This window comes from Hermetia illucens, chromosome 1 (genome assembly GCF_905115235.1).
Source record: "Hermetia illucens chromosome 1, iHerIll2.2.curated.20191125, whole genome shotgun sequence".
Taxonomy (NCBI): domain Eukaryota; kingdom Metazoa; phylum Arthropoda; class Insecta; order Diptera; family Stratiomyidae; genus Hermetia; species Hermetia illucens.
The window spans coordinates 113,443,454-113,468,287 of record NC_051849.1 but is presented as its reverse complement, the minus strand read 5'-3'; the positions used below and the strand labels follow the sequence as shown (position 1 = coordinate 113,468,287).

At 42.4% G+C, this 24,834-nt stretch overlaps 1 protein-coding gene across 1 annotated transcript in view; it reads left to right on the top strand.

Annotated features, from left to right (window-relative positions):
* Positions 1-18,150: 18,150 nt before the first annotated feature.
* Positions 18,151-24,834, top strand: part of LOC119661059 (retinal homeobox protein Rx) — a 131,725-nt gene continuing 125,041 nt past the window's right edge. The window contains exon 1 of the mRNA XM_038070260.1: positions 18,151-18,653. Coding sequence (XP_037926188.1) covers positions 18,425-18,653 — 229 coding nt within the window. The 5' untranslated portion in view covers positions 18,151-18,424. The remainder of the gene's footprint in view (positions 18,654-24,834) is intronic.

Genomic DNA, 24,834 nt, shown 5'->3' with positions numbered 1-24,834 from the left:
GATGATATTGACATTTATAGCCTCGAATTTGCAAAGAAGCGACGACTTTGACGTATTATAACTTTGTTAGCAATAGTGCGATTTCCACCAAACTTGGTAACATCATGCTCTATGTTACACCCTATATTGTTGCGAAATTTCGTGGTCTTAGCATGAACTTAAGGGGGGTTTTGCAGCGAATTACTAAAAATTATAGTAATATACTATTATTAACTTTATTTGTGCAGATATCAGTGTGGAAGGTATTTCGGAGCCCAGGCACCATATAGTGGCAGCCTCTTGATTTTTTTTAGATTTTTCGGTTGGGTAGTTTCTGAGAATGGCCCCCGTAAAGGAATGGTCACTTTCAACCCCTCGCACTCCCCACCTTTCCAATAAATGTCAAAACTAAGACCGTTTTCAAAAAGTACTAACCGAGACCTTTAATTTGGTACCCCACATGACTATATTTGATGAAAAAAAAAATTACACCCCCCTTTTGCATGTATCGGGACCCCCCCTTAAATTCGACGTAAGAGGATGCAACTCACTGTATGCGTGAGCGTTCACAGTTCCTACCTTTCTACCAAATTTGGTGTCAATCGCTGTAACCGTTTCCGAGAAAAATGCGTGTGACGGACAGACAGACAGACAGACAGACAGATGGACAGACAGACAGACAGACAGACAGACGGTAAACCGATTTTAATAAGGTTTTGTGTTTACACAAAACCTTAAAAATGTACACGTAACAACGGCTAAAAAAACGAATAAATCAACTGGTGGAACGACGCAATCTGTAACGTGGCTGACTCACGTCAAGAAGCGAGCTCACGAGAGTTTCCGTCAGGCTCTTCGTGCCAACTCGCTGCCGTTATGATATAACATGAGTTTGAGCGCCCTTCTATTTTTCCCTCACCCCGTTTCTAGGTAACGGACAGCACCCCGAGCGCCGTTCCCTGCATCATCTACCAGCCATTGCGCGGTTCAGGAGAACGGGACAATTTTGCGTCCCTTGGTTGGGGTTGGGGACAACGGAGCGGAGAATCAAAAACAGGGACGGTGCCGTTCAAAACGGGACATATAGTCACATTAGGTATGGATGGAATTTGTCTATTTCAATTTTCAGTATTGATTGTCAAAGTTTTTATCTCAGAAATTACATTACATTAGAAACTACATAAGTGATTTCACTGAAACAAATAATAAATACGTTTATACTTATCGTAAAAATCATAAAACTTGGATACATGTGCGTCCAGCAGTTAATATATCACAACATGGCGGGGCTGATTATACATATACTACTTTTTAAAAAAATGAAGTGTTGCAAAAATATTCCAAAATGCATGTAAGAAAATGTAATAGAAATCAGCGATGTGTATTCATTGTAAGCAATTCCAAACTGCTTGACTTCATATTACTCCAGATTCGTTGGTTTCAGCTATATCAATTCACTAAATATATACGAGAAGCATACGATAATATGAACTAATAAATCAAACCCAACGCAGCCATGTTCTCAACTGTACAATTTACGCACATTTACCAAACATATTCGAATACATGAAACTGCGAACAGAGACATGTTGATTCCACGCCCGGGAATCGGCTCATAAATTAGGCTAAGGATTTTGTTTGCTTTTATGCGTCAAGCGCTAAAACACTCGGTTGAGCACGCACTTCTTGTTCTCCAGACTGATATCTTTCTAAGTATCAATTGGAGGACACCCACCATAGCCTGCCTCCTTGACCTAAGGAAAGCCTTCGACTCCGTATGGCAATACGGACTCGCGTATAAGCTTTTCGAAATCCTCAATTTCATCCATACCTCTTTAAGCTAATTCTTAACTATCTAGATGGGCTGGAATCCTTAGTCAACATCCAACAGCACCTTTCCTTGTCCTATACTTGCCCCGCCGGCTTTCCTCACACTTCACTCCTTTCTGCAACCCGTTTCTCCCTGTTCACCACTCGCATCCCCAATCCAACTCCACATCCGTGTCCTATCCGAATCCTTACGCGGATGGCTTAATCTATTATACCGCAACCAAAGGCATCTCCCACGGTAAAGCTTGTCTAAATTCTTATTTAGACGAGCTTTACCATCATTTCACCGGTTGGAAACTTTCCTTAAATCCTCACGAATGCCAGACCATCGTCTATCATGGAAGGGTGACATCAGAGCTTTGTCAAAATCCACGACGACCCCATTCCTACTTTAAAAGAAGTCACATACCTCGGTGTGACAATGAATCCCCGCCTCTCTCACGTCCCTCATATAACGAAGGCACTAGGCCGTGCAACTAGTTGCCTTCAAGTCCTTGTATCCTATCCTTAAAAACAATATCCTTACTTCGAAAAATATTAAGCTATTTTATTATAAGCAGCTTATCCGACCACTCGTCATTTTCGGCTCTCAATTTTAAATAGAACGACTTCGCCTTAAAGAGCGCAGAATCTTTGGCCACTGCGCCAACATTTTTAAAAATGAAAACCGCTCTAAATACATGTTCAACTTGGTCCTCTACGAATCCTGCCAAACCCCACGTATCGATTCCTTCCTTGCCCCATCCCAATACGCTTGTCTCCAAAGCCATGCAGATCGAGATCGTTGAAGATAACCTTCCTCGGACTCATCTGTCTCCCCAAATCCTCTTGTCCCTCCAATCACAGAACCGTCTTTTCGATCCCCAAAGTATAATAGTCTTCTACACCGGCAATTACTCCGACTCCCAATTTTTTAAACCTACCCATCGTTAGCGCCCCTCTTAGCTTCTGATTCCCATCCCTCTCCCGCATGTCCCCCCCCCTCCCCCCATTCCTTTTTCCTTCCCCGCCACACTCTTTTTAAGATTTTGTGTAAACACAAAACCTTATTAAAATCGGTTTACTGTCTGTCTGTCTGTCTGTCTGTCTGTTCGTCACACGCATTTTTCTCGGAGACGGTTGTAGCGATTGGTACCAAATTTGGTAGAAAGGTGGGAATTGTGAACGCTCACGCATATAGCGAGTTACATACTTTTATATCGAATTTAAGGGGGGTCCCCATACATGCAAAAGGGGGGTGTAAATGTTTTTTCATCAAATATAGTCATGTGGAGTATCAAATTAAAGGTCTCGGTTGGTACTTTTTGAAGCCGTTCTTAGTTTTGAAATTTGGTGAAAACGTGGGGAGTACGGAGGTTGAAAATGACAATTTTTTTAACGAACCCATTCTCAGAAACTACTCAACCGAAAAATCTAAAAAAAATCAAGGGGCTGTCACTATGTAGTGCCTAGGCTCCGAAATACCTTCCATACCGATACCTGTTCAAATAAAGCTAATAATAGTACATTACTATAATTTTTAGTTATTGGCAGGAAAACCCCGCTTAAGTTCACCCTAGAATCACAAAATTGCAGCAATATAGACTAGAGTATAGAGCATAATCCTGCCAAACTTGGTGAAAATCGGACTATTACTAACAAAGTTATACTAGGTCAAAACTGTCGCTCCTCTGCAAATTTAAGACTATGAATGTATAAAATATATGCATATTTTACGTGCTACATGCCAATGGGACAAATGCACACCCAAATTTCTTTATAAAAGAAATACACAAAACCTTTCATACCTGAAGCGTCTAGCTCCTGGTTTCCCGACTTGTTTTAAAATATGCTCAACGAGTGGAGGTTTTTTCGACTTTTCCTCCAAAAGGCCTGTAAATATTTTTCTCATATATCTCCTTAGATATAGATTAAATATTTTTCTCATATATCTCCTTAGATTAAATTAAGTTTAACTGTTAAGGTAGTCCCCAAGTTAGTTCTAAGTTTATATTCATCTATTTTGAAAATAAAATAAATGTTTTTCGCAAAAAATGGTTGCTTTTCCAGTGCTTGATTTGGATTTTGGCTCAGTAGAATAAATGAATGCGGATATTTTGATGCGCGTCATATTTAATGCATATCACCATAACAAACCTCTCTGCCACCACTGAGATTCGAACCGCAATATTTCGCTGCGACAGTCCAGGGCTCTGCCCCTCTGTTGAGCCATCCGGATACAGAATAGTTTGGTCTGCAGGTCTTCCATTCATAACGTAAAGTCTTCGCGAGCACCAAATAAGTATCAATGAAGAATGAATCAACGTTTCATGCAACATAAAGAAAAGAAAGTTTCTATAAGAATAATAGATAATAGATAGTACAATGTTTTCATATGGAATTACGATTTTTGCGAACGACCAAACGAGTCCTTTATCAATGTGCTCCCTTCTCATATACAGAATCATATTAAAAGGTTTGGTGTAAATTCTGCCATTAGTAACAAAGTTGGAGCAGGTCAAAGTTACTACATTATTACCAGATCAGAGTGTTCACAGTGCTGTTTTCTGTGTTTGGCCTTAAGGTCCGCTTTTGTGTGCCTATGAAGGTTTTGTTGAAAATAAATAAAATCGAATCACTGTCTGTCTGTCTATGGGTCGAGCACACGCACTTTTCACACCAAATTTGGTTAGAAGATGGGTACTATGAACCCCCAAGCAAGTGGTGGATTACCTTACTGCACCTTGAATTTAAGGAGGAGGGCCCCATATATATATATAGATGGGTGCACATTTTTTTCAGCGAATATGGCCATGTGGTTATCAAATGAAACAAAGGCGAGGGGTGCTACCCCAAAGACTCAATTATTTGAAGGACCCATTCTCAGAAACTACCCAACTGAAATATCTGATAAAAATCATGTCATCAGTCCATGCACTTGGTATCTAGGCCTCAAAATACTCTCCGTTATGATATCTGCTCCAATAATATTAATAATAGCATGTTATTATATTTTGAAAATTTTCTGCGATCCCCCTCCTAAGTCCTTCTTAAATTTTAGTGGAAGTGAAAGAATAGTTTGGGTTTTTAGCCATATACGAATGCAAAAATGTGTGCAGAAAGTTTCTGACAAAGTTGAACACAAAACCTTTATATCTGAAGCACCAGCTTCCGGTATTTCGACGTCTTATCGTCGACGTGAGACATGTTTTGGGCCCTACATTTTACCTAGATACATAACTATGTTTTTTTCACATTTTTTGATTGGGAGTTTCTGAGAATGAGTCCCGCCTCACTTCAAATTTGCACCTTCAACCATTCCATTCTCTACCGTGCAATTGATGTTCACTCTGATATCTGTTTCGTAAAGTACTAATCGAAATCGTTTATTTGACTGTTCATTGGTGTCCTTTGGCCCAATACAATCTCGAGCGAAGAACTTAGTCGGCAAACGGCCAAGTGGCAGTTGACGTATTGATCAGCAGCCGGAAGTGACAATGGATAGCGATAGCGCATAGGTGCGGGAGATAGTAGCAACTACATATATATCAAGATTTTCCTTCTCCTCCGCTCCTGGATTCACTCCCACCTCCATCTCCACAATTTTGAAGTTCATCAATGCCTCCGTAATTTTTCTCATTTTTCACTACTTAATTTAATAATCACAATCACGTTTTACTGAGTGATAAAATGACCGAAAAGTTTAACTGGTAACATTTTGCTACCTGTGGCCACTTCGTAAAATACCTGTAGGTCTGAAATTTCGGTAAAATAACACACGGTGAATGCGCTCCATCACACCCTAAAGGGTGTAAAATAGCCTACTAAGTTGGACATAAAGTGGGATGATCCACTGTGTAAGCTATCAAACAATGCGACATCGTTCACGATTCACGTAAAAGTCGGTTCAAAAGCACCAAGATATTGGAAGATGTCCCAGTATGACCGGGCGGGTCACTTCTAGAGTATACCTGGAGTATTGTTGGTAGCGAAATTTGATGGTCGCTCGGCCAGGAGAGAACCGTTCACCTCCAAAATCAACCGACAAAACAACCTGCTTTTGAGAAAGAGTGTCCTAATAAATTTTTCACTTTTAGTATTCACTCTTGTGATCCGACAAAAGTAAAATCAGCGGTTTGATGGGAAGCCAATAGGGAGCTTAAAATTCATGACATGCAGTCCCTGGACAGAATATTACACACGGTAGATCTTACAAAAATCGATACAATGTCTGTCTGTAGGTCTGTCTGTCACACTCGATTTACTCGAAAACCAATTGGCACGAAATTTGGTAAGAAGGTCTTTGAATCCCTTTAAATATAGCCAGTTGCGCCATTTTGTGTTGAGTTTGAGGGAGCACCTTCCCATACATGTGAAAGGGGGATGTACATTTTTTTCACAGGGTATGGTCATGTGTGAAATGGGTCAACTAGTGCTTTCCGAAAATGATCATGTGTGAAAGGGGTCAACTAGTACTTTCCGAAAATGATCATGTTTCTAATATCGGCTGAAAGATAGAGTAGTGAGGGCTCAAAATGTGTGCCCGAAATATGAAGCAGGTCTCAGAACCTATTCAACCAAAAAATTTGAAAAAAACCACAGTAGTGCGTCTCTACGATATCTAGACCTCAAAATACATCCCGTTCCGATATCTGTACAAATACATTTGTCTAAGGGATAATATAAGGCACAATTTGGTCAAGGTTGAAGATAATCCAACCATTATTAACAAAGCTATAGAGGGTAAAACTTTGCCATTTTTCTTGAATTTCATGCATTCTGCAACATGTATGACGTCATCATCACATGTCAATTCGATAATACCACAGCAAAGTCAGCTCGCATGAATGGGGATCGCAAAAAATAGTTTGTTTTAGTTCTTTAGTCATTTATACATCAATATCAGTTATTCCAGACAGACGTATCTGTGTATGTAGGTATATATATACGTGCTGATGAAGTTTACGGATAGTGTCTAATTCAGATGGATTTATTTGCATTTAATAAACGCGCTGTATATGTACATATGCAAGCTTTTATGTGTACGATAAATTTATATATGTACGTGTATATGTACAGTATTCGATAATGGGCAGTTTGTTTGTTTAGGGTGGTGATAATATCTATGTCTGTTTAGAAAAATATGAAAGAATATGTTGGATTTGTAGTTATATACGGATGGAGAAATGTACGTAGAAGTTTTTTACAAAAGATGAACACAAAACCTTTATACCCGAAGCGCAAGCTTCCGGTATTCCAATTTGCTTTATATTAATTTTTATCGTTGCCTCCCTTTTTTTGTAAAGCAAATGAAGCCATGATGCACTCTTTTATCTCAGACGCCTCACGCTAATTTTTTTTAATTTTATCTGTTAAAATTTGTCGATTAGTGCTGTGTTCTCTTTACTCCATTCCAGGCGTTTTCTATTGGGTTCCAATCAGGCGAATTTCCAGACGCTGGAAGTAAAGGGATATTTTTCTCTAGTGTATTTTTTATGGATTTCGTGGTGTGGCGCGTTAATGGTGATTGCTCCCCCGAACCATTACATATGGCTTCCTAATTCAGAACTCATCGAAATTCTCTCTCGTACACTTCCTGACAATCCTACTGGTTTCCATAAAGCATAATAACGTCGATCCATCACTACCTAAAAGTACTGAATAATATTGAACATTGGGGAAAAAAATTAAAATTAATTAAATAAATTAAATTTAAGGATTCTAAACACACTCTTTGGATTTCAATAGCAGTCTACTTTAAGGTTCTTCCAAGAGGTAAGTACGTAGCTAAGGGCAAAATATGCCAGAAAAATATTTCATAGAAAACGCTTTAGGGGCTCTATACCGTCTTTTTGCGTCACTGGATAGATGCCATTTATGCCATGTGCGTTGAAAGGCTCTAAGCAAGTATAGTAGCTCTCGTTTTTTCATTGGAAACCACCGCTAGCGTAGCGTTCCAATTGCCCTTGCAACATATATGTGCTAGAAGGCTTGCAAGAACCGCCAACTCTCTGCCCAACTTCTGTCATTTGTTCTCCCGAATGGTCACTTCCAAGAGAGCCTGCGCAGACTCAACTCTCGAGTTCGCACAAGTTCCATCCAGTTTTTTAAAAGAGTGCAATTTGCCGGATATATTTCTTTAAGAACACTGCACGACTTTGAAGCCTCTCTTTCACCTTCTTCACGACATGCTCTAAAGGAGCCCCGCTTCGAATGTTTTACGAGTCTCTTATATTCACGCTGTGAGTTTCTGAATTTTAACCGGTCTTTACTCTTATTCCTTTTAACCAATAACGTTTTTCTATAACTCTTATGAATTTTTCACAAACATTTGAGCATATTTAGGTCAAATCTTATTAAAATTGGTTCATTGTCTGCCCCACTGTCATACGCGTCATTCAGAAAAGATTATACCAATTGACACAAAATGCAGGGATTACAGCCAGTTTTACATTGAATGTAAGTGGTGCGATCACCATATGTTACATGTAATAAAAGGTGTAAAATGAAAGACCTGGCTTAATATCTTGCTAAGCAGTTAGTAGTTAATAGCTTTCACATTAGTTGTAAAGGGGGCGGGGCAGGGGCTAGCAAATGATCACTTCTTTCACGGAAGCATTCTCAGGACATCTTGTCCCAAATACCTTTCACGCAGATATCTGCTCAAATAAAGTTAATGAATTGTTACTATATTTGTTGATAATTGATGACTACCCCCTAAATTCATCATCCAAAGATTAGTGAAACTCTTATCATTGAGGCCAAAACTATAGTAGCACGAAATTGTCTGTTTTATATAAATTTACTGCAAATCAACATTAAATATCAATATCACACTAAAGTTCCCAGTCTGCCATGCTAAGTGCATATATAGCATTTCAATCTCAAATTAGCGATATCCAGATGAAATTAACATTTTTCCAAATCAAATTCATAACTTTCCAAATGATCGCATAGTTCGTTAAACTTAAATACACAGGGATTTATACACCCATCCCCAAAAAAAGGTGTTTTCCTGCTGCCACGCTAGAGGGCGCTGTGATCATCTTAAAGAAAAAAAGTAAACGGCATTTTAACGTACAAACTTAACTACAGTCCGCAAACTAAGATTATTAAAAAATATTAAAAGCCAAATTTTTGGTGCCTTGTTAAACTTTTTTTTGCAAATTTTGGTGTTTTTTTTTACGGCTTCTTCAATGAATAAAAAAAACTACTGAACGAATCGTAATTATCCTAGTTTGCGGACCGTAAAAATATCATCATCATCATCAACGGCGCAACAACCGCTATCCGGTCTAGGCATGCCTTAATAAGGAACTCCAGACATCCCGGTTTTGCGCCGAGGTCCACCAATTCGATATCCCTAAAAGCTGTCTGGCGTCCTGGCCCACGCCATCGCTCCATCTTAGGCAGGGTCTGCCTCGTCTTCTTTTCCTACCATAGATATTGCCCTTATAGACCTTCCGGGTGGGATCATCTTCATCCATACGGATTAAGTGACCCGCCCACCGTAACCTATTGAGCCGGATTTTATCCACAACCGGACGGTCATAGGTATCGCTCATAGATTTCGTCATTGTGTAGGCTACGGAATCCGTCCATCCTCATGTAGGGGGCCAAAAATTCTTCGGAGGATTCTTCTCTCGAACGCGGCCAAGAGTTCGCAATTTTTCTTGCTAAGAACCCAAGTTTCCGAGGAATACATGAGGACTGGCAAGATCATAGTCTTGTACAGTAAGAGCTTTGACCCTATGGTGAGACGTTTCGAGCGGAACAGTCTTTGTAAGCTGAAGTAGGCTCTGTTGGCTGACAACAACCGTGCGCGGATTTCATCATCGTAGTTGTTATCGGTTGTGATTTTCGACCCTAGATAGGAGAAATTGTCAACGGTCTCAAAGTTGTATTCCCCTATCCCTTATTGTTGTTCGTGCTTGTGTTTGACCAGTGCGATTTGATGTTGTTGGTTGATTCGTCTTCGGTGCTGACGTTGCCACCATGTATTTTGTCTTGCCTTCATTGATGTGCAGCCCAAGATCTCGCGCCGCCTGCTCGATCTGTATGAAGGCAGTTTGAACGTCTCGGGTGGTTCTTCCCATGATGTCGATATCGTCAGCATAGGCCAGTAGTTGGGTGGACTTGAAGAGGATCGTACCTCTTGCATTCACCTCAGCATCACGGATCACTTTCTCGAGGGCCAGGTTAAAGAGGACGCATGATAGCGCATCCCCTTGTCGTAGACCGTTGTTGATGTCGAATAGTCTTGAGAGTGATCCTGCTGCTTTTATCTGGCCTCGCACATTGGTCAGGGTCAGCCTAGTCAGTCTTATTAATTTCGTCGGGATACCGAATTCTCTCATGGCCGTGTACAGTTTTACCCTGGCTATGCTATCATAGGCGGCTTTAAAATCAATGAAGAGGTGGTACATCTGGTGCCCATATTCCAACAGTTTTTCCATCGCTTGCCGCAGAGAGAAAATCTGATTTGTTTCTGATTTGCCTGGAGTGAAGCCTCTTTGGTATGGGCCAATGATGTTCTGGGCGTATGGGGCTATCCGGCCTAGCAAGATAGTGGAGAATATCTTATAGATGGTACTCAGCAACGTGATACCTCTATAATTGCTGCACTGTGTGATATCTCCCTTTTTATGTATGAGACAGATTATGCCAATCGTCAGGCATTGATTCGCTGTCCCATACCTTGAGCACAAGTTGATGAACCACTTGGTGTAACTGGTCGCCTCCATATTTAACCAATTCGGCTGTAATTCCATCGGCTCCTGGCGACTTATGATTTTTTAGCCGATGAATTGCACGGACTGTTTCTCCTAAACTTGGTGGTGGCAGTATTTGTCCCTCGTCTTCAGTTGGCGGGACCTCCAACTCGCCGATGTTCTGGTTGTTCAGTACCTCATCAAAGTACTCAACCCATCGCTCTAATATTCCCATTCTGTCGGAAATCAGATTTCCCTCTTTGTCTCGGCATGGATGAGCATCGAGGTGTATAAGGCTTCATCCTGCTGACTTGTTGGTGAAACTTCCGCGCCTGGTGCGGTTGCTCCCTGTACTTTTCTAGTTCACAGACCTGTTGGTTCTCCCAGGCTTCCTTTTTCCGTCTGTGAAGTCGCTTCTCCGCTCGACGGAGTTCGTGATAAGTCTCTGCGCGTGCCCGCGTTCTTTGAGAATGCAACATTACTCGGTATGCGGCATTTTTCCGTTCCGTTGCTAGCTTACATTCATCGTCGAACCAGCCGTTCCGACTCCTTTTGCGGCTCGGGCCAAGTATATTTGTGGCCGTATCCATGATAACGTTCTTCAGGTGGTTGTGAAGATCATTAGTTGATGCTTCATTTCCAGGTCCTCTATTGACTGCGGTTATTGCGGCATCCATTTCCCTCTTATAGGTGTCGCGGAGGGTTGTGTTGTGGATGGCTTCAGTGTTCACTCTCACCTGATTGTCAGAGGGGATTCTAGGTGGTATTGTTATTCGAGCTCGGAGCACCATGCCAACGAGATAGTGATCCGAGTCTATATTGGCCCCCCTATATGTTCTGACATTCATCAAGGCTGAGAGGTGGCGGCGTTCGATCAACACGTGGTCAATTTGGTTGAAAGTGGTCCCGTCTGGAGAGGCCCACGTATGTTTGTGGACCGCTTTCCGCGCAAACCAGGTACTTCCAACAACCATTTCGTGTGACCCTGCTAATTGAATAGTCCGCAGTCCGTTATCATTTGTTTTTTCGTGTAAGCTATGGGAGCCAACGTATCGCCTGAATACGGGCTCCTTCCCTACTTGGCTGTTAAAATCCCCAAGTATGACTTTGATATCATATCTGGGACAGGCTTCGAGGGTTCTTTCTACTGCCTCGTAGAAGGTATCCTTCTCCGACTCTGCAGTCTCCTCTGTAGGGGCGTGAACGTTTATGAGGCTTATATTTCCAATCTTGCCTCGCAAGCGCAGAGTGCATAGCCGTTCGCTTATACTTTCAAAGCCGATAACAGCAGGTTTCATTTTTTGGCTGACTAAGAAACCTACTCCGAGCACATGGTTCACTGGATGGCCGCTATAATATATGGTGTAGTGGCTTTTCTCCAGGAAACCAGTCCCTGTCCATCGCATCTCTTGCAAGGCTGTTACATCAGCCCTATATTGGGACAGGGTATCGGCTAGCTGCTTATCAGCTTCATCTCTGTACAGGGAGCGCACGTTCCATGAGAAAATGCGCAAATCGTTGTTCCTTTGTCGTTGCCGGGTCCGTCGTTTTAACATCCGTCCTATCCGAGGCTCCTGTTGTGGCTTCGTAACAGGTTGTTTTCCGTGTAGGGTTGTCAGCCCTACCCAACCCCCAACCTGGAGGACCAGTTGTTACAATTTGTCCCGTTTTTAGGCGTGGGAGACTCGCCTTCATCCTTCTCCGTCTGCAGCTTTTCGTCAAGAAAGAGCTTCCAGCGGTCACCACGTGGAGGTGGAGATAGGGTTTGGTAGTAGAGCTGTTGGTGTTGGTTCAGCAGGCATTTCCCAGGTTTTATGCTCCATCGTGGGTACCAATCCACGTTTCGCCCCGGGACCTATACTACCCTTTGACCACCGTAAAAATATGTTCTGAATAAGTGGTGAAAATTTCAAAGAATTTCGTTGGATAGATTTTGGGCTATGGTGGGAGTGTTGAGAAAAACGCATTTAAAAAGTAGAATCTTATTTTTAGCGTTTAAACCTTAACTGACCATTAATCTGCTATACCTAGTCCATAAACCTTAGGTGTCTTCAAGAAATACAGGTACAGCCTTGGCTTCAATTTTTGTCCTTCTTCACGATTTTTACGAACTCATTCGAACGTCATTCGGACCGATAAATACGAGCTTTATTACGGCGATCGACTTAAATCTGGCATGTGACTTATCACGTGTTTAACATTATAATTTCCGAACGACTTCGAATATCAAAAAATCACTTTACTCATATATTCTACACTATATCTAGATACAATTGATGCCAAAAAAATCGATTCGACGGATCCGACACACGGGATGACATAAGCATACACAAAACCTGAAGCGTTTGGCTTCCGATTTCCCGACTTGTTTATTTTGCCATCCGTAAGTTCAGAACCCTCAATAAAAACATTGGGATAACTTCACTATACTGCATCCCACCCCACCTCTTCGTCAAGGGCGTCTAATGCCATTGACCTGATTGGAGGTTCAGAGCGATGAGCTTGCAACCCGTCATCCAACAAAAGATCAAATATCAACAGCCATACAACCATACCACAGAAATGACAGTGCGAACGAATGAATGACAACGCTCTTGGATCCTACAATGTTAGATTACTGAATAAATTTGGTGCTGTCAAAGACCTTTTTCAACAGGACAGCAAGTACAAAGTTAGGGTTCTAGCAGTCCTGGACACAAACTGGAATGGTTGAGAAATAACCGACATGAGGTGGCACACAATCTTCAAAAATGGGAAATAACCCGAGAAACTTGATTTTTGAGTCGCAACGACAAGGTTGGGAACGAGAAGGCATATGGAAGAAGGAACAAGGGGCACAGTGTCCATAATATTTGAAATGGCAACGGCTAAACGCTTCATCGACTTTGCAAGTAGCAGAAATTTAATTATAAAGTTAACATGCTTCACTCAAGCGCATTCACAAAAGACTACTAGCATCCGCAGATGGCAAAACTGGAAGAACGATTAATTAGGTAACCTATAGATGACGCCTGGTATTCCCTAAAATACGCCAGAGAAATGATTGGTTTGACGATAAATACCAGGAAGCACTTGACACGAAAACGAGGCATTCAGACAATACAATGAACGAATTGAAGAAAATTGGACGGCAACGTCGCGAGCAACAACACACGAGAAGATTACAAAGTAGTGAAGAGTGTAAGGCTTGGTTGTCAATTCAAAACCACTCTTTGAGGAACAAAATCAGAACAATCATTTTGGACAAAAGTGAATCACGTGAGAGATGGGCGTCTAATTCCAATGAAATGATCAACCTATCACAGGACTCACGAGACTTACGAGTATAGTCAAGCATAATGGGAACATTGAACCGCCAATATTGGAAGAAATAGAGTCAGCAATCAAATGTCAAAAAATAAACAAGGCATGCATCAAATCCCTCTCGATCTAGATCCACGAACAGATCCCGCAAGAGTGGTCGAAAAGTGTGATATGCCCTATCCTCAAAAAAGGTAACAAGTTGATATGTGACAACTACAGAGACATCTCAGTACTTAGCAAAATATTCACAAAAATTCTAAAGAGAAGAATTAGACTGTACGGCGATAAGACGATTAATGAATACCAACCACTAGTACATCGCAGTTCCAAATGGTTGACGCTACTTGGCGGCGAGCACCCACGTGACGCTTGCAACGCCTGTGAAATATCTCGAGAGTCAACATCGGGAAATTCGTCGAAGCTCTTGGAACAGGTAGAGTCGCGCTGGAAGACGCTCCGGAGGGTGATAGCGTCGCAGCTGACACCGTCGTAAATTCAGTGATAAACCTGATAACGACAGCTTGTAAGGCTTCCATGCCCCGGAGGAGTCCCAGCCGCAACAAGCCTTCTATGTACTATTGGACGGCAGAAATTGCTGATCTATGGAGGAAGTGTCGCCGTTTGGCACAACGTTTACACGCCAACGAGGGGACATGCGCCATAAAGGCACAGTATAGATCAGCAAAAAGGAGACTCCGCAGCGCAATAAATAAAAGCAAAGCTCGCGGCTAACTGAAACAGGTCAACGAGGTGAATGAGGACCCGTGGAGACATGGCTATAAGCTTCTCACCCGGAAAATCGGAGCTCTGCGGAAGCCCTGCATACTAAGCACCGACCAGGTGGACCGTACTGTGCGGGCATTGTTTCCTAGACATTCTGCACGGCTTAATATAAATAGCGCGTCGAAGATTACCCCTTTTTCAGAATGAGAGAGTGCGAAGAAGCGGTTCTCACTATTAAAAACAAGAAAGCGCCAAGCCCTGATGGCATCCCGGCGGATGTTTACAAACTGGTGTTCCGCCAACCGTTAGAATTGGTGCTTGAAGCGTTCCACATTTGCTTGAAGGAAGGCATTTTTCCTTGTCGCTGGAAAGTGGCTAGACTCGCGCTAATCAGCAAGAGAAAAGGAGACTCGGAGCTCCTGCTTGCATACCGACCGCTATGTATGCTTGACATGGCTGGGAAAGTGCTCGAGGAGCTCACCAGGAGTAGACTCACTGAAGCGATCCGCTCTGCCAGGGACTTATCCCCAAGGCAGTTAGGGTTCAGAACAGGGAGATCCACAGTGGATGCTATTATGGAAGTCGTTGATGCGGTTCATCGAACCGAGGCACACTGCCGCCGATCTCGACGGATAGTGTTCCTCATAACGCTTGATATCAGAAATGCCTTGAATTCTGTAAGATGGACAGATGTGCTAGGCACACTAAAAAACTAATTTCAAGTCCCAAACTACCTCTTGCGGATATTGGGGGATTATCTTAAAGATGCTGCTCTGTGAGAAGCAAGAGGGCCAAAGGAGGATGGAAACCACGTCGGGTGTAGCACAGGGATCAATCCTAGGGCCGGACCTCTGGAACGCTTCTTATGATAGTCTGCTGAGACTCGATATGCCCGAAGAGTCGCACCTAGTCGGTTATGCAGACAACGTTGCGGCACTTTTTGCCGGACGCACTGTTGAACAGGCGCAAAGCAGACTTGGCATACTGATGCGACGGGTAAGCACTACTCACGGTTTCAACCTTGTGCTGAAAAAAACCGAAGTAGTCATCTTGACCAGAAAGAGAATCCCGACCCTGCGTCCCATATCGATTGACTATAGAGTCAAAACCAGCGGTTAATTATCATACTTTGCTTTAATGGTCGCCTCGAAAATGAGCTTCTTCGAGCAAATCAAAGCAGCAGCGAACCGGGCTGCAGCTGGAGTCGCGGCCTTGAGTTGGCTAATGGCGAATGTTTGGGGTCCTATATATACTCGGAGACGTCTCTTTATGGGAGCAACGCAATCGGTTCTGCTCTATGGCACGGAGGTATTTGCCGATGCCCTTGACTAAGAGGTGCACGTAAGCGCCTTGGTCAAGTGCAGAGAAGAGAGAGCTTTGCGAGTGGCGTCTGCGTATCGCACTGTCTCAGAACCGGGGGTGATGGTGATCTCGGGAGTGATCCCCGTGGCCCTTCTTGCCGAGTAAAGCTATCTACCACCGTAAGGGTGGAAACCTTAGAGAGGTGCTTGCCCGTGAAGAACATTAACGCACCCTTATCGAATGGCAACTCTATTGGCAAAATGAGTCAAGGGACAGATGGACTGCGCCGCTCATCGACAATTTAGACCCGTGGTTGAACCGAACGCACGGTGAGATTGATGACTTCCTTGCCCAACTTCTAAGCGGGGATGATAGTTTTCATTATTACCTGCACAGGATTAGGAAGGCGCGATCTCCTGATTGTGTGTTCTGCAAGGAGTGGCGGATGACACTGAACACAGCTTTTCCCTTGCGAAAGGTGGGACAGTTTTCGTCAGCAGCTTTATGCAGACACAGGGGAGCTCTCTTCAGACAACATTGTCAAAGAGGTGCTGAAGAGTGCTGGCAGCTGGAGTGAATGGCAAGGAGTTCCCTAAACTAACAACTCTCTTTCTCCACTCCCCTTCCGTTGGTGAAAGGGATTCCCTGACTTGAAGGCTCCCAAAGCCGGGAGAGCGGGAGGGCTAGCCGGAGGTGATGTGCCCAACGGTTCCAGGCTAGCTCTCTGATGACAGGGAGGTATTTAATTGGTTGTTCGACAGCATACTGTTGCGGGAATCCAACACTCTGTATGTAGACGCATTCACCTACCCTACTCCAAAAAAAAAATTAATACGACGAAAGTTTTCGGACTGGATGATTGCCAATTAAAAGCTACTTAGGGTCAAACAGATGCTAGAAAAAAGTTAGAAATTTAATATCGATGTCCATCAAATATTCGTGGACTTTCGAGCCGACCCCGCTTGTGAACGAGACAAAGACTAGAGAAAAAGAAGAAGACGAGCACAACTTAAAACGTAGACAACTTAATATATTTAGGTGTACAACTGACGAAAAATGGAAACGAATTTACCGCTGCTCTGATCGATCTGGCCAATTTTAAAAGTCAGATGCGTACACAGGAAAGCTAAACGGCGATTATACGAAACGATATTAAGATCGGTGCTATGCGACGGATGTGAAACATGGACCTCAACACAAACTTCTGAATAACTCTTGAATACCTTCGAGAGGTGAGTCCTGAGGAGAATAATATTAGGTAAACGAGAGGACGATATGTTGTACCAAATATGTGATGACCTCTCCAAAGTCTCCAAATTAATAAAACTTCGGAAGCAAAGATTGTCCATAAACAAATAGTCGAAATGTAGTCACCCAACTGCGCAGGAAGCGTTAAAGTGTAATTCTTATTCCTATCGGGACAGTATTAACGCCGAGAGTAAAGCATATGGTATTTGCCGCCAGAAATTTCAGATATTTTCCAAACTATTCCCCGCCGTCTCCATCTCCCACATTCTAACTGTACACACATCGCATACGAACGCACATCCGCTGGAGTTAAACAATTACTACAATGACGACATCGCAGCCCCAGAAACGAAACTCATTTTTCTCAGACAAATCCATTTACTTGCAGCGAAAAATTCCCATTGTCCCAGCGCGAGGAGGTAATTTTTCAACGCTCGGCTTGTGTTTAATTTCGCAGTGTGCCCTCCGCCACGAGCATCTTATCGAGTCCTGCAGCAAGCAATCATTTCTGTGTGAAAAAGTGCAACTGCCGTGAAACTCCATTTTCCTTACACATCCCATCCCCGCCCGGCGGACGGATTTTCCGGCATCATAATCTTCAAAAGTGGTCACTTCCGACCACCCCACGACCTGCCATCTGCTGCCGGCGTGGAGAGAGAAAAGGGGCGTCATCATCCCAACAGCATTTCCCCGTCGACGACGACTGCTTCCGAGCAGCACACGCCTTGCGCGGAGTCCTACTCCGCCGCGCCGCTCCTCCTCAGGGCCCATCTACGAGAACAGGCTGGGAGTGTAGTCTTCAGAGCAGGCAACCTGATTGTGAACGCTACCGCCTTCCCCTTCGCGCACATGAGGGAATCAGGAATGCGATGTGCGTCGCGCCGCCAGCCCAACTCGAGCGACCGCCCCGCGACTCGGGTTGATGGTGTACTCTTTGTTTGAACAGCAAATCCCTGCAGCTGCTAGACGTTGACTTGCCCTTTGCGCGTGAGGTCGTCCTCGTCCGTTGCTTGCTGACCGTCGATCGTTACCCGCTGCACAGTGCCGACATGAAGTTGCTTAATTACTCGGTCAACAGCGGTCTTTCGCCTGCAGCGTGGCTAGTTCCGGGCCCTTTGTAAGTGAGTTGACGCCGGCCAAGTGTTTCTTAACCCGTTCCGAAAACAATAGAATTGTGTCAGGTTGGGAAGCGAGTGGGTGGTGCTCGCCCATCCAGTGTTCCGTGTCCCGCGTGTGCGGTGCGTCCTGTACAAGCTACGCCAGAATACTCTCAACGACGAATTGGCAAAATCAAACAATTGTTCGCGTTACAAAGTGGCGCCGCGTGTGAAAACGAAGCCGACATTTGCATGAAAATGGATATTAAAACTCCGGTCACGGAAGTGCAGAAGCAAACTTTCCAGCACCTTGTCGAGAAAATCGTAGCTAACAACAACAAGTTCCCGCCGAAGGAAATCGAGAGTTTCCGCCATTTATTAGAGAACATCCGCGACACCAAGAATTTCCAGACCATAATGGAGAAATTCAAATCCGTGGAAAGCTTGGAGAGCAGCCTGTCCGACGAGATCTCCCGAGAAGGTAATGAGTGGTGTGTTGGGCTCATTCTGGATAGATAACCGTATTCTGACCGAAAGGCGTGACGACAACGGCCCTTGTAGGCGCTTACCCTTTGACAACGAGCCTAGCGGTTCGAGACAAATTTGTATCAATACCCCTGAAACTATGTTAGTGCGAGACACACTGCGGCGCTTCCAATTAATTACAAAAACATTGAAACTCTGCAAGATTAATTGGCGCAAAGGTCTATGCTGTCTTTAACTGACGCTAAACATTGACGCGGGCCAAGATACATGTGCCAGAATGTGATCGGTGTTCCCAGGGAAAATAGGTCTTACTTGATCACCATTGCATGCTTTTATAGCCTAGCCGTGGCCCATCATTTTCGTAGTTGACACTTGTCCAACAGATTTATATCTTCAAGCATCTAACACTTTGTGAGTGAGCTGGCACCTGACTTCAAAGTTATTTCAGTTATTTACAGATGCCTTATTACTTCCGATCTCATTCATAACCGGGTGCGATCTTTACTCCGACGTAGGGGAATGCATGTCATGCGGAAGTTCTAAGTTCGTATTAGTCCTCCTAATGTTAGACTTCGGCTGACGTTTTTTCATAACTCCCTATGCGTGAAGTCAGATTATAAGAGACAACGAATGATCTCCAAGGCTACCGTGCAAGACGTGTGAGAAAATCCGGGCACCGATATACACCATGTGAAAATTGTGCGAGCGCCCTTATCATCACTTCTTTTCATTCGGAGTTCAGGAAACCTGGGGGCCCGGGGAAAAGTCGCTCTTTCCGCCCCATTCTCATCAGGCCGGCTACCGTTGTGACTCTTTGAAAGTTTTACTGTGAACAGAATACATCCCGAAACTCTTGCCATTTATTTTATTTATTTGAACTACTCTAATTTCTTACTGCATATAAAAAACAACACAAACAATTACAATGCACCAATAACCCCATTTCTGTAAGTGGCTAAAGAGGAAGAGGAAGTTGAAGCATCCCAAGAGCTCCGTGAATGGAGTCTCAAGAACATTGATGTTGCAAATATTGTGTGGTGTGCCACGGTATTGAATTTCGGAAACTACAAATAATAAATAAATAAAATAAAGTTTGAAAAGGACACATGTGTCAGTCAAGCATCTTCGAGATTATGGGGATGTCAGATTAAGGAAAACAGACGATCAGGATATTTCGAGTCGGGAAAGTTCTTTCTAAATTTAGGAAAATTTAAAAAGAACCTTCCAAACCAGCTGCATGGCAGTCGTAATTATGGGAACGAGGCCACACTACGGGAACATATATATTCAAGAATATCAAAGAAAAAGGACTGAAGAATGGATATTCATGAAATGATGGGAGGAACGAAAGATAAAGCCTCACATCCTAGAAGCGCGACTGAGTACATCGACATAATGAAAAATAATTGACAGTTTGTTGTCAAAGGTCACAGCGAGATCCTTATAGGAGGGAATCATCGAGATAAAAAACGGAAGCCTTACTTTTAATGAAGAACACAATCTCTTATTGTTCAGTTTTTTTGCCAGTGCGCTCATAGTCAGTAGTTTTCAACGCATATTTTGATTTATTTAAGAATATCCTGAACTCATATACTCATCGTTGTTCCTTTTAAAATACAGTGAAAAGTTAATGCTTTTAACGCAGCAACGAATGAATTAGCTTAGATTTGTATATTCCTGGCTTGTCTGTAATACTTCCTTTATATGGCTACAAACAGCATATCGTTATATTTGTAGTAAAAGCCCCATTGACTTCTCTACATTGGCAACCGGACCGATCAAGGGATGAACTAAAGGCTATAGGTAATGGATGTGTGCAAATAGCACGGAAATACGTTATTAAATTCGCGTTTGCCGCAAAGATTCAACGCAGAGTCGTGTCCCTTTCAATCTTGCAAAACCAAATGTTCCTCGAAAAAATAACAGGGAATGGACGATTCTATAGCCGAATTTGCTTCATCTTCTCCATAAAAGGGAGTAGTAGCTTAAATACGGTAGAGTCCCCATAATTCGTTTGCTGAAGGGAATGGGGATCGGCACATTTGTACGAATTAGTCAGAAATACGAATAATCGGAAAACAGTATCAGGGTTCCACTGTATTTTCTGGTACCGCCTTCCGAATTTTTGTCGTGTTTTTTAGTGCTACTGCTATTTTTATGAAAGCTTCATTTTACTGCTAGAGCGGAATATTTTATATACAATAATCTGTTAATAATCTATCGTCTTTCCGTCGAAAATTGGCGTCGGTATTTTAGGTGCCTTGGCCATCGATGATGTAGTTTTTCCCCGTCTCCATTCTCTGACTGCATTATAAAGTCACTAATATTTTTTGGCTATCAACATCGAAGTCCTCTCAGCATTTTCTCTTCCGCGGTAGAGATTGTGTTTTACTCCGAAGTGATTTTAAAAATATCCTAATGGGATCCATATGTTTAGTATATCCAGTTCGTTGAATGGCTTCCTAAGTTGAAAGAAATCATTGTCTCACTGTATACTTCATTCTACGTCTCACTGTTCCTGTTGGATTTTTCGCTCAGAGAAATCAAATACCCTTTCCGTGTCCTTCATAATAGGGTACTCTCCGTTGGGGAAGACTGAATGGCATATGGTCTTTGTTATGTTGATTTGTCTATTATTTGTTCTCTTCCATTTCCCATACTGTCAAAGTGAATTTCCAATGAAAGAAACTTGTTAACGCTTTACACATTATGGTTATTATGGATTATATTGCCATGTTTTCCTTGCCTAGGTCATGAAGTTGTCCTTTACCTCATTGGTTTTTGCTAAGAACTGGTTTCGCCTTCTTCTTCTTCTTCAATGGCGCTGCAGCCCAAGTTCGGTTCTCCACTTTTCTCGATCGTGCAGCCGCGTCCGCCAATTCCGAAAAATAAGTAGCGCTATCAATCTAATCGCCGTTTCGATGTTCAATGTGTTCATCTAACCTCTACTTCGCCTTTGAATTCCCATCCAGGGATCCTCCCGCCGTCCAGCCGTATTATAGAGCTTGCCCGAATTGCGATGTTGATGAAGTTTTCCGATCATTCATATAAAAGGTATAACTAGCTATTGTATCTGGTTCTCCATCGGCCTTCCTCTTTACTGGGTTTAAAATTCGCCTGCGAATTGATCTGTGGCAGGTCTCCCTGCCGTAGCACAGGATTGCCTAAATCTGTGCATGTTTTAACAGAGGTTTTAATAACGAAACGTGATGTATCTCTTGCCTTCCTGTTATCCACTTGGATCAAGTTTTTATCGTTCAGTGCCACGTTTTAGCTAATTGATGTTTTCTTTCTGCTTTGTATCATGGCTTAGTCTTATCAGAGATCGCTTTCGATATTGCCAGTTTATTTATTTCAGTCGCATAGGGCCAATGTTCCACTTAATCCTACTGCCATCTCCCACTAACTATGTAGTTTCGTCGGCAGACAGTATTTTTTTTATACGATTGATACTTACCAACATTAAGCTTGCTTCTTCTGTGATTCGATATAAGTATCTTGTAGGGCTGTGTTTAGTAACTTCTCGACATTTAAGTATGTTTATAACATTTTCAATGTTGTCCTTTTCTCAAGCGGGTTTACCATATGTAGAATATGATCTTCCAATATTTTTATGATGATTTTAAGATCCCTTTTCCATCCTGGAACGATATCAAACCTTGACATCTGTAAGTAACTGATATAAGTCATTATATTACGTTTTCTTCTGCTTCTTTTTGAGGAAAATACTTCGACGAGATACTAGCGTATTCTAAAAATCTGCCTTCTATAATTCTGAGTGCTGACTGACTACCAAAGACAATGAATGGTGCCTCGCGACAATGGAGACAAATGTGTTGTGTTGGATGGGTTGCGTAATACGTTATGGTCAAGTCCAAAATGAGGACATACGCGATCACATCGTTGAAACATTGCAATAGAGACGTGTTTAACAGCACAGTTATGTAACACGCGCCCACAAGAAATGTCTTACTAATAGTGGCCTGAAAATCAGAGCCTACCAGCCTACAATACCAAAAAGTGAACCGCTCTTGTAATTACGGAGTACGCATGCAACTCCCCCTGTTTAAATACTTTATTATTACCATATTTATTATAAGTGTATTTTTAGAAATTTTCTGGGAGTCTCCCTTTAGTTTATCCTAAAACTTTCGTAGTAATATAGGTTATACTATAGAACATGATACTACCAAGCTTGATGGAAATCGCGGCATTGTTAACTCTGCTATAATACGTCAAATTTATCACTTTCGTGCAAATTTCTTTAATTCTAAGAGTTTGAATGTCATTATCGCACTAAAACGAATGGTCTGATAAATAAATGCTTAAAACAGCTAGGTACAAAGGAACAGATGCCCATTAAAATATCCTTGTATAAGCAATACACAAAACCTTTCATACCTAGCGCGTTTAACTCCCGATTTCTCGACTTGTTTCAAATTAGAACGGTAGTGCTTTCCTGCCAGATGGTGTTTACCCTCCACAATAACCTGATTGAAGAACTTACACAGTCCCAAATTTGGATCTCAGTTCCTCGCTCTCCTGAGCTGGGCTTCCATGTTGTCAGGACGTGTTACTTTCCCCGATTTCATTTATTTAATTGCTGGTGACAAGGTTTGTGGGAGCGGAGGAAATATTTCCACTAGCCATCCACGTAGCTCGGCGATCGCCATGCAAAGTATCGTTCTTGTTATTAACGCAACAGAACTATATATCCTTTGTGGGTGCCGGTTTTTGACAAGTCGATACACATTTTTCCCACCGCTCCTAGTGTTCAATTTATTGTAAAGATCTTTGAAGCAGGCCGCTCAGGTGATAGCGATCGCTCTCTTTGCTTCCCGATTGGCATTTTTGTAAATTTGCCAATTGGCCAAAAGGCGATACAACGACAAGATGCTTACGGTTGAGGCGCTTCTTCTATGGGTCTTTGTTTGGACATTGTCATTCCATTGCCAGATAACTCGATTGATGAAACGCTTTGCAGGTTTGGTGACCCCGAGGATTTGCGTTTTACTGTTTGTTTAATAAACTGTAAATGTACGAAAAGTCGGCTATACTCTGGCCACCCTAATTGCATGCTGCGAACCCTTTTCCACCTAGCCGTGCTAATCGCGTATTGCACGGAGTAAAACTTAGGTTAATGAATTCAATCAAGTAAAGTGATTTCAATTTGCCCAGAACTACCTTGATGAAAGTCAAACATCGGAAGCTGATGTGTTTTTTCCAGCCAGTCTAAATTTAGTATACTATATTCTCCAGCAATGGAAAAGCAATAGGGTGGAGAAAGTCTAACACAAAACTGGAGCTGAAAAATCTGAACAGGCCAGTAAAACATTGCGAGGTAGTGTTATGGTTTGGGGCTGCTACGGAACGGACGACGTAGGTAATTTGATATTTATGGAGGGAAATGTAGATGTGATATTTTAAAAAAAATCTCCATGTCAGGGCAGAGAAATTGGGTATTTGCCAAAAATTCAAGCTAAACAAAGCCAATGGCTCAAAATATAAAGTGGGGAAAACACGCATTTGGTTATTGTTCGATTATCCGAAGATACACGAAACCTTCAGAATCTTTAGATTGCAACATAATTGAGCACCTGTGGAATGGCCTCCTCGACTGACTTCGCGAACGTTCCATTTTTAACAACAAACACTTGCTGGAACGTATCATAGGAGAATTGAAAAAATCTAGCCTAATATCCTGCGTCCGCATGAATCCATGCCACGAAAAGTAAAAGCTGTATATAAGCTAAAACCCTTAATACAAAATATTAACTAGTCAGTTTTTGAGTTTTTGAGGCCATTTTTACGATACGAAAATACAGTTTGTGATTCTTTCTCGGTAAGGGTTTCACTTTATACTTTTCCGTTAATTTTCTTCGCATTGTATCCAGAGAAAATACGTCATGCACTTATGAGAAAACAAGATACATTCAACTCGTTTTAACTCCCCGTTCTGAACACCTATGTATTCCTAACGGCGTTGTAGCGCCATCTAGTGGAGAGATAACGTCAATTAAAAAAATTGATATCTTTGAAGGGCGTTGAAGTGGATCTTGAACGGATATACATATATACACCACCTTTCCCTTTCATATATACAGATATCAAAGAAATCCTACGTTCTTAAGTTGTTTGAGCATTTTTTCAACAAAACAATGAAAGATGGATTCTGT